At 40.2% G+C, this 10,680-nt stretch overlaps 2 protein-coding genes across 2 annotated transcripts in view; both read right to left on the bottom strand.

The window, feature by feature from the left end:
* The window catches only part of LOC103379315 (collagen and calcium-binding EGF domain-containing protein 1), a 36,240-nt gene extending 30,376 nt beyond the window's left edge, over positions 1-5,864 (bottom strand). Inside the window, exons 1-2 of the mRNA XM_017032343.2 lie at positions 5,823-5,864; positions 5,242-5,307 (exon numbers count right to left, since the gene is read on the bottom strand). The gene's annotated coding sequence lies outside the window, so the exon portion shown is untranslated. The remainder of the gene's footprint in view (positions 1-5,241; positions 5,308-5,822) is intronic.
* Positions 5,865-7,565: 1,701 nt separating this feature from the next.
* Positions 7,566-10,680, bottom strand: part of LOC103379329 (synaptotagmin-5) — a 9,196-nt gene continuing 6,081 nt past the window's right edge. The window contains exons 5-7 of the mRNA XM_008310845.3: positions 9,488-9,659; positions 8,200-8,366; positions 7,566-8,036 (exon numbers count right to left, since the gene is read on the bottom strand). Of these exons, the coding sequence (XP_008309067.1) occupies positions 7,887-8,036; positions 8,200-8,366; positions 9,488-9,659 (489 nt within the window). The 3' untranslated portion in view covers positions 7,566-7,886. The remainder of the gene's footprint in view (positions 8,037-8,199; positions 8,367-9,487; positions 9,660-10,680) is intronic.

The following is a 10,680-nucleotide window of genomic DNA, read 5'->3' as shown; positions in this document are numbered from 1 at the left end:
GGGGGGGGGGGGGGTGAGTGAAGGAAACACGATAACATTTATGATTATCATCAATCAACAATGACCTTTTTTTATGGCTCATCAAGGACCAGGTGCCCACATATGTCCAGTAGAGGGGACTATAATCAGTGAATAATACACCATATACCATGTACCATGTACCATACACCAACCCCGCCCCCCCCAAATAAAAATAATTAACTTAAGAAATAGACCGTAAGCTATATTGACCAGAGAAAAAAATAGAACTCCAGATCAGTGGTTCTCAAAGTGGGGGGCTGGGCCCTCTTAATGGATGTTGAAGAAAGGCCCTGGAGTGAAGGCGAAGGGAGGTTTATTGGAGGGGGTACAGGGAAGTAACTTAAATTTATTTTAATATTTTATCTCTGTGAGGAAACTGCACTGATTTGTCATTTTATTTCCTCAGCTCATCGAGAAAAGGAGTTTTGTAAAAATCAATGTTCAGTTTTACTGCAAAACATAAGCAGCAAATACAGATTTACCAACATTGAAACTCAGTTTTTTTTATTTTTTTGTTGTTTTATTTTGAATCATATTATTCTTTTACACTCTGCCTCCGTCTGTGGTTTTAACCTCAGTGACAGAGAAAAGTCTGTGGTGGGAAAAATACAACATTCCGCCTCCGTGGCCTGAGTCAGTCTCATCAGAGCGACAGTAAAGCAGCACGAACCACAGCTGAGCCCCAAAATATGAGATTGATGTCAGTTATTAGTTTATTCACCACATTATTCATTGTTTTCAAAGGAAACCATCGTCCCGAACACCTGACCATTATTTCCACAAACTGGAATTATTATTATTATTATTATTATTATTATTCCTCTGGAGCCGTGTGGCTGTGAACATGTGTGAATGATCAGGTGTAATGAAACATAACTGTCACCGAGGCCTGATGGATGTATTTGGTAACACTTTGATGTCGGAGAAATAACTGGGACTCTCACTGTACTGTTTGTGCCTACACACTTCTCAGCCACATTATTACAACCACGTTATTACCATAATTACCCACTCCGCTCCGCCCCGTCATTTATAGCCCCTTCTCAGGCTAAAACTCACTGGAATGTGTCCATAAAATGTGTTTTATGCCGAGGGCAGAGCGGTAAACAACGACACTAACATTTTTCAGATTCTCATTTTACTTTAAATTAAGTTACTTTTATGTAATTTATGAAAGAGACAGGTGTGAAGAAAATGTCCGCCAACGGACTTCATCTCTTCAGAGTCATTTCCTTCTTTGACAGTGTGACATAAATGACTTCTAGCAACTAACAACCAACCAAATCTCCAACCAAATGTAAATACAAGTAAATACATAGAATGGACCAGTGATAAACTGGTGGTTCGTGGGCCGCATCTAGCCCATCAACTCGTTTAATCCAGCCCACGACTGGATTCCAGAATTGTGAGAATCAAAGAGAAAATATCATGTGGTCCCCACTGTTAAAACAACTGAATAAAATGATTTTTATTTCATTTTATTTGAAGGAGACGAAGTTCAAATCAACACTGATTTTTCTAGAGCGACTAAACTGATATCAGCGTAAATACTCTAAAGCGGGGGTGGGGGGGGCAAACTCCATAATACTACTGCAAAATAATTCTACTGCTCCAGAACATTTCTGAAATTGATTATTATTTATTTGACTTACAAATATCGTCCAGCATGGACTTTATTTCAAGGTAATTAAACACTTTTTAAGCTCTGGCAGGCCACTGAATATTCCTTGTTGGGCCGCATTTGGCCCCCGGGCCTTGAGTTCGACACGTATGCTCTAAAGAATATTTACATACTCAAGACATTTGTATGCGTTCCTACTGTGATTCAGTGATTCGTTGCTGTCGTTAGTAGAGTACGAGACTATTTTGAAAATCACCTAAAAAATATGTTGACCTTGGTGATGAAATCTTCTGGAATAAAAAAACAAAAACTATTTAGTGTGAGGAGGAACCAGAATGTTCCAGCCCTGACAGAGGTGCTGATACAAGTGTTGTTGACGGAGACTGTTATCCTCTCTCTCCCTGGTATAAACACACGTCTGCCGTCGTACGACAACGTTCAAGTTCAGTTCGTCCCGACGTCACAGACAATATTCTCTGTACACAGTTCTACTGCAGTAGAACCAAGAAATTAGTTTTAAAGTTTAATAAGTTACTGTGAACTCCACGCATTCATCGTGTGTTACATTACCACCGTACTATAAGGAAACGGCTGTAGTGTGTCTGATAACAGCAGGGGGCAGGCTTTACCCACCACATGTAAACTAATGGAGGTCCCTGTGTTAACAAGACTGTGCGTTACAACCGTTTTTTTTTTTAACTTTTTTTATTTCCCTAAAAGCACCACCGCTCAGTTTATGAGCCATTACCAGTGCGACTGCAGCACATCATTTGCTGCATGTTGTTTTACAGTTTCCTTAAAACTACTCTCCATAATGTCCAACGTGTAGGACAGACATGAACTCCCCCCGTCCCCTCCCTTGTCCCTCGTTATAACATTTACAGGGGCTTTTTTGTCAGATTTACAGGTCGACCCTTCAACAGCCAACACAGATGTCTAAAGTTAAAATCTAAAGTTATTTTAAACACTTGTCATATATATGTCGTATAAATTCAACCTCAGGCAACCAATAAACTTGAAAATGATCTTAAGGACGTAGAGGTGAAGTCTGTTAAGGTGGTATCAGAGTAGACGGGGACACGGAGGTGGACCTCGCTCAGTACAAGTGTTTGCTTTAATTATCTGCTGCTCGTTAGCGTCGCCTCTGAATCTCCAGGAACGTCGTCATGGAGCTAAAATGCTACGAGACGTCACGAGGAAGTTGTTATTAACAAACAATGATTCCAGCAGGTGGCGCTGGGGTTTATTTTATTTTTTACAGACTTGATAAAATAATATTCTTTATATATAGTATGTCCATCAATTCCTTGATTTAGAAGCCGTCTCCTTTTTCCCTGTGTGTGTACGTGTGTGTGTGGAGCCAGAGTGAGCGAACACACATCTGTGTGGTCTGCACTCCTTGTACTGCCCACCCCCCACATTGACACACACACAGAGCAAAGACAGAGGGAGGAGTGGGTTCTGGAGGTTCTTAACAGGATCTGGTTCAGTCTTTCTCAGGTTTAGAACACGTGATGAGACGGTAAACATTAGACACTGAATTTATCCCAAACAATCCACCAGGTGGCGATGAGATGAGGACTTTATGATTAGCTGAAACATTTGACACAGCATCTTCGGTCAAGGTGCCGCAGCTCTGTTGTGAGAATCCTCTTTAGGAGGATTAAAACTGTAATGAGCTCTAATCTGGGATTAATTCAAAATGGCCTCCTGTGTGAAGGCTGCAAATAATTAAAGTCAATACTGCGTGGTTTAGTGCAGACATCCAAATCATACATAAGGTGAAAACATTCACAGCTGAAGGTGTAAACACATCATGGTCACATGATCACCCGACACCCATTACTAGTATTCTCCTTTTAGACTTTTTTTTTCTACTTTGGCAGGAAACGGAAGCAGCTGATGCAGAGCCTGCTGCCTGTGGCTGAACAAAATTATCAGAGAGCAATAAAATAAAAACTTAAATCCTTAAAAGAATCGTCACATTTTGTGGAGCTCAGACTAAAGTGTAAGTGTGCAGACAGAAAAACAACAACAAGAGGAGAGAGTGGAAACACCACCATGTGTTTTTGCTCAACGTTGCCAGGTCCGATGTTTATGCGGAGAAGAGAGGAGCACACTGAGTCCAGCTGTTCTGGAATATTTGGACTCAAGGCCTTTAAACACATCCTCAGTGCAGCTCGGCACCAGCCCCGGCTGCAGCTGCAGTCCAGTCCTGCACCGCGTCCCTCCGACACCACAGCGGGGACTCTTTAGTGCAGTGTTAGGGCTGGGGGTCACGGCTGACTGTGTGTAGTCTAAGGCACTGTTTTACAAAGACTGGGTCGCGACCCTCAGGTGGTGAAGGTTTGTGACTTTTAAAATACAGGTCCCCAGAAAAGGTCGTGCTAAGACGTGCTGTGTTCATCATGAGAGCTTGGCTTCATTCTGAACGTAAATGCTTTAGAAAAACTCTTTAGCAGAATTCTGCAGTTTTCCAGGTCACTCACAAATCATATTAAATTACTTTTTTCCTTCTTTCTACCACCTGAATGGCATCCCTGTCTGATTTGATACAGCAGCCATTTGATCTGCTGCTGATGGACTGGAGACCTCTGACCATGCTGTGATTTCAGGGCCCGGAGCAACCTGAGATGGAGCGTCTAAAGTTCTGAGCCGGTACACGGAGGCGTGAAAGGCCGGTCTAACTGAGACAAAGTGTTCATTAATCATGGTCTCACTGAGCTCGATTAAAGAAACACAGGCTGATCTCTGAACCCAGCACAGCATCGGGCTCCAGATGTTCTCACCCAGAGACACACACACACACACACACTTTCAGTGACAGCATGTACAAACCCACATGCACTCAGCACATGCATGTAACATCACAATCATGAATCTGCCCTCAGATGACCAGATGGTCTGTGTGGGTTTGTTTTAAAATACTTTAAGTAGAGTCAAAAAGATTCTGATTTGTCAACAATCAATAGTTTAGTTGTCACGTGATCAGTTACACACATACAACTACAGTGACGTGAAACACCGAGTCACTTCAGCTGAGCGTCAACTGCAAAGGTGTTTTTATGGCTGTGATAATTGATACAGTACCGTCCGCGTCCACGAGAGGGAACCATTGGAACAGTTTCATTATTAAACATACTCGTCCAGATATTAGATTAAAAAAACATGGCTGTTCGATATAAAGGCATTATTTGATCATGAACAGACTGAGATTTACCTTGTGTTAATTGATATATTAAACATGAAAAAACAGATTAGATAACTCATATGAAAACAATAGTTTTAAAACGTTTAATTTTTAACCTTCTACGTCAAAAGTGGCCGCTCGTGTCATTGGACTGTAATAAATAATAAGTAAGTAATAAACAATTTAAAGTTGTCAGTGAACAAGTGTGTGACGTATTTAATTTCGAGGACATAAATGAAAAAATTCGGTTTTAATTAAAGCAACAGCACCCCCTGCTGCCATATATGATTAGCACCACATATTGTGTATTTCTGAGTCCTAAATGTTAGGAATAATTTAGTAAAGTGACCAATGTTTAGTAAACTATTAAAGGTTTAGAAAATGGTTCAGGACGAGATCCAAGGCTTACCAGCAGTAGAAGAGACGGAAGTCGAACTTCATGTGACGTTTCATGACAGAACAGCATGGCGAGTTCCTTCCATGGAAAGAACACCAATTAATTGTGACATTGATTAAATATGGCAGAATAAACATGTTACAAACTTTTAAACAACTCAGTTCTTAGAATATAAGATAAATATAAACAAACAACCAAAGAAAAACAGCAATAACCCACAGAAAATCCCAGAATACCAAATTAAACATCGTAAACATCGTTAATAGTGGAGGGAAATGTAATATTTTGAATATGAAAACGGACACACATTTCATCAAAATTGAACACAACAAAAATAACATAAAAATCAAATTCAAAATGAAACACAGAAGTTTAAAGAAAGGATAAATCAGCAGTGAACTGCAGTGAACCGCTGCCCAACAACAACAAACAAAAACAGACGTCAAAACGGGTCACGCGGTATTTGGGAGAATTTCCTTTTCTTTTTAAATCATCACAGAACAACACGTACATTACAACACATAAAAACGTGTTTTAACTAATTCTACTGAACAACTGCGGTGTTGACACCAAACAATTCAGAGCACACGTACCTGACAGAGAAACCGGAAGCAGGGGCGGGAATTCCGAGCAATGGCGGTCCGAGCTTATTTGGTGTCCTGAGACAAAAAGATCCCCCAAAACCCCCTCTCCTCTCTGCTCCACCCATCGACAATCCCCATGAGAAAAAAACAAACAAAAAACATTTACGTTCACACGAACAAACTACGAACTTTACACGTCATCCCAAACTAAAACTAAACTAAAACATATAGCACATAAATTATAAAGTTAAATAAAACATCAAAATATATATATTACATACTATATATTGCAGTAAATATTTTCTAAAGGCTCTGGTGTAGAGAATATGGAATTTCTGCAGAAATTCTAATAATCTAATAATAATATATGTGATAAACTAAAGACTTTATGACAGTGAATCTGATGTGTAAGAATTTAGATTGGATTCAGAATTAAAAAACTGTTGATCATAATCAGCGCAAAGTCAGAAGTAAAGAGTCACAAAGACAACATTTTTGATTAACTATTCTACTGAATAACTTTGGTGGGAACATGTTCAATTTCCTGGATATCTGGGTGAAAGTTACAAAAGTTTTAATTGGGACCCCCGCAGTGGTGACCATGTGACGTCCAATCAGATCTCTGGACACTGTGTAAACAAAAGTGATCACACAGTGTTTTGGACATTAAATAATCAAAACTGACACTGAGTTGGACATTGCAAACAATAAAAACAAAATCCAAAACCCTTTGGTCATGATCTCATTAAGTCTCTTCTGCAGGAAGTCCAAACTGGACACCAACTGATGAAACACTGTGTAGGAAGTTGTTTTATGTGGTGTTTTGTGTGGATGAACTGCCTCAGCATCCAATTTAGGAGGACATGTCCCTCCAACCCCGACGGCGGCCCCTGCTGTCTGCTCAGATGAAAGCAGGGGAACAGTGACAGGCAGTAAATGTCAGACCGTGGGTCCAGTGGAGGCACCAAGCACCATCCGTCTTCTGGGGTGAGTCACTGCGAGGATCCTGCAGTGTAGTGACGAGAATATTGGAGAACTCAGAAGATTAGTAGCACCGGAGAAAGACGATGGAGGGAAACTTTGTCACTGAGCATTTGTGCAGAATTTTGAGATTAATTTTTTCTGACCAGACGGAGGGGGGGTACACATGGACAAATGGGCAAATGTGGATCAATAGTGTCTCTGCGCAGACGGATGCCAAAGGAGTCATTCAGGGATGGTGAACACAGGAAATGCATTCACCGTCTAAATAAATTTAGATTTATTGATTCCAAACCACTGCACCGCGGCACACTGGTGTGCTGCAGAAAAAAATATTATTTATTTATTGCAAATGATTTTATCTTTGTTCATCAATACATAGTGAGAACAATGTGGGACTTTCTTCAATTCCTGTGAGTATATCAGTGTTGTCTTCAACTAAACAGGCTGAGATTTTACACTCAGCCTGTTTAGTTGAATTTTTTTTTAATTTTTTATTTATTTTATATTTTTGAATTCACACGTTAGAAGAAAAAAACATACCGTTATTTTTTTTAATTAAAAACGTTTTATTTTTTATTATTATTTAATTGTATTTATTATAATATTTCACACATGTAGCTGCTATCCAACTTATTTTCTTATTTAATCTGAAAAGTTTGTATGAACACATGATTACTGTATATCAGGGAAACATTTAAAGTTTTGTTGTTTGTGAAAAAATGTCCACATCAGCCCACGATGAAGGTGAAAACACACAGAAGTCTGAGACTCTATTGAACATCAGCATTTATTGCCTGTGGCCACAGCACAACTTGACTACAACAACAAAACAAACTGCAAACAGTCATAAATAACAATGTAAATCCCGGCACAGTAATTCAGAATACCACTGTGATACAGATAAGTGTGTTTTATTTTTGTTTTGTTTTTTTTATAGTGTTTACAGCTACACGTCCTGCTAACATTGACACTGACACAGAGTGTTGAGATATAACAAAAGAATAACTTTTCCATGACAGCGGAGAATACTGTGTATAATTCAACAGGAAGTTCTGGTACCACATCACAGATACACATCCTGGACACTTCTCACGGCAAATCTGATTGGATGGTGTGCCAGCGAGCGGTTTCTACCTGACCCCGGCTGCACATCTCCTCCCAGTGAGTCTTCCCTGTCTCAGGAGCAGCACTGCCGATCGACACGCACCCCAAAATGCTGCTCTTCGTGTAGAGACGACCCTGCAGATACAAAAGTTATACAGATGAGAACAGAGATGAAACATGAAACAAGTCCTGGAATAACTTCCTGCTTCACTCCTTCAAAAAACACATCTTTTATGAATAAACTTCTAAGATTTATATTTAATATGTATGTTATCAAAAGTTGTTTTTCTTTTCTCACCTGCATGATGATGAATTCAAAAACCAGAGGCAGTTTGGTGATGTCACCAGCGGGCAGGTCGAAGAGGAAGGGAGCGTTCCAGACCGGGTTCGGTCCACTCACGCCTTTGGTCTCCTTGGTGCAGATGACTTTCCCGTCCTGTCGCAGGTTAATGACGACGTAGTGATCTGTGGATAAAAGATGGAATTACAGTCACCGTGAAAATCTTTGCTTCCTGTTCATTTTTCCTCCTAATCCTGTTTGAAACCTGGACCATTTATTTTATGTCACGTATCCACGGTGTCAAACTAATTGGTTCTGTAACCATTAAGATGCTGCGTGTTACTGTCAGATAAGAATCTTGTGCTTTTAGTTTTCACAGCTTTACAAAAGAGGGGAAAAAAATGTTAGTTTTTATTCTGTGAGACCGGTTCAGGATGTTGTTTTTTTTTTTTTTCGACAGGAGGAATTAAAGCTGACAATATATAAAAACCAGAGTCTTAAATCAGACACAGGGAGACGCAGGGCTGACAGGAGGGGAAATGACACCGGGCTCATCGGTTCCTGATCTGATTAGACTGCAGGCCAATCAGGGAACCACTTCGTCTTCCTCTGGCCGACACACTCTCCGTGTGTCTCCAGGAGAGGAAGAAAGAAAATAATTTTCCTAGATTTAGGTCTCCAGGAGAGGAAGAAAGAAAATAACGACTATATTTTCCTAGATTTAGAACTATGACAAGTCTAATAAAAAAAAGAAAAAGTTGCCAGATTTGATCAATTAAATCAATGACTTTGCCTGAAGGGAAGGTTGTTCCTCAGGAAAGTAGCTATTTCAGAAAATGATTGTTCTGTCCTACGGAGAGTAATAAAAACAAAGTACTTAGCATTTTAATTAAAAGAAAAACCTCTGGAAATTCACTTTTCCCCCCCCTTCACACCTGAATGCGTTTGTTTAGAAGATTTCACTGATGTTTGATCGAACCGAGATCCAGGGAATTTGGAGGACAAGTCAAAAACACAAGGTGGTTTTTATGTTCCTCAAAACATTAATGGATGGACGGAGCTCCAGTAGCTCAAACCAACATGAGCGAGTCTTTGAGATGCAATCGGTCTTGACAGATGACTGAGAGGCACAAGAGCAGCAGTTACAGAGTTGCTCTCACCCTGTCCTTCAGTCCCTACATTATTACAGCCTCATGTATCTTCTAAAATATCTTCTAACCGGTGCCACGACAAAGATATAATCAGTGTTTTTCCCTGTAGTCGTCAGAGGCCACAACGTTTTGTCCATGAGCGTCTGCGTCCTCACCTGCAGCTCCTGGGATCCGTGTGAGCTTGGCCAGATTCTCAGCCTTCCGAACCATCACCTTGACCCGCTGGGCCAGTGTCTGGTACTGCAGCAGGATGAACAGTTGGCCCAAAGGCCGGGGCGTGGCCACTGAGGTTTTTCTGTGATCCAGTGTTTCCTGGGAACTTACACTCTGAGGGTAAAAACAGAAGAAACACAAAAGTAATTAAAAATGTGAATGACTGAGTGCAGCTGTGGTTGGAGGGAGAAAAAAAAAGTCAATTTAATGTTTTCAATCAGCAGCGTTAGGTCCATCCTAAAATAACAGCCAACACTGGAGCCCTGTGGTTGGAGATAACAGCTAATGTGTAAGAGTCGAATCTGATTTCCTGTCAGAACCCATTAACTTGCATTGTTTTGGGTCCAGTGAGTCACACCACGCAAACTGGTTGAGCGTTCGCCCACTGGGGACTGGCTGAAGGCAGGCAGCAGAGTGTGAAGACGATTTCCTCCAACAAGTGAGTTCTCGCTTCACCGCTCGTGTCTGTCGCTTCGTCTCTGCTTCAGCTGAACATCAGCTGCAGTGAATTCGCTTTTGAGGAGCTGTAGTAAGAAACAAGTGATTTGATTCTGCAAAGGACGACCTCAAAGATGGAGAAAAATGTCAAAACTTTGGAATTTGATTGGGTTTCTATAATCAGTTGCAGCAACTACAAATGTCAGATTTGTATGGAAATATAATTTTTTTTTCAGACCCCGTCAGCTGAACCACAATGTTAACTTTGAGGTATACTATAAATAATCATAATAATAATAACATTTTATTTCATAAGCACCTTTCTGTCACCCTAGGACACCTGCACCTTGCGATGAATATTTTATTGGTAACAGCCTGAAAGTTCTGTCATTAGACTGGAGGCTGTTGGCTGTTTAACTCATTTCTCTATAAAAAAACAAAACAAAACAAAACCCATTTGTATCTAAAGTTAGCCCACCCAGGTTCATAATGAGAATCAATAGCACCAATGTGGTGATCAAATAAATGAAGCTCAGTAAAACAGCTCTGATGTCATTCATTCACTTCAGTTGGCACTAATGAAATCCAGACCCAGTTGGTCCATTTACACTGATTATTAATTAATTAATTGGTTGTTTTACTGTGAATTAAGGAAGTGGTTATTTTTAAAAAAAATATTACATTAAACGCCACCTTG

Source organism: Cynoglossus semilaevis, chromosome 5 (assembly GCF_000523025.1).
Source record: "Cynoglossus semilaevis isolate Cse_v1.0 chromosome 5, Cse_v1.0, whole genome shotgun sequence".
Classification (NCBI taxonomy): Eukaryota; Metazoa; Chordata; class Actinopteri; order Pleuronectiformes; family Cynoglossidae; genus Cynoglossus; species Cynoglossus semilaevis.
The sequence above is the reverse complement of the archived record's forward strand: the minus strand, read 5'-3'. Positions and strand labels throughout refer to the sequence as shown.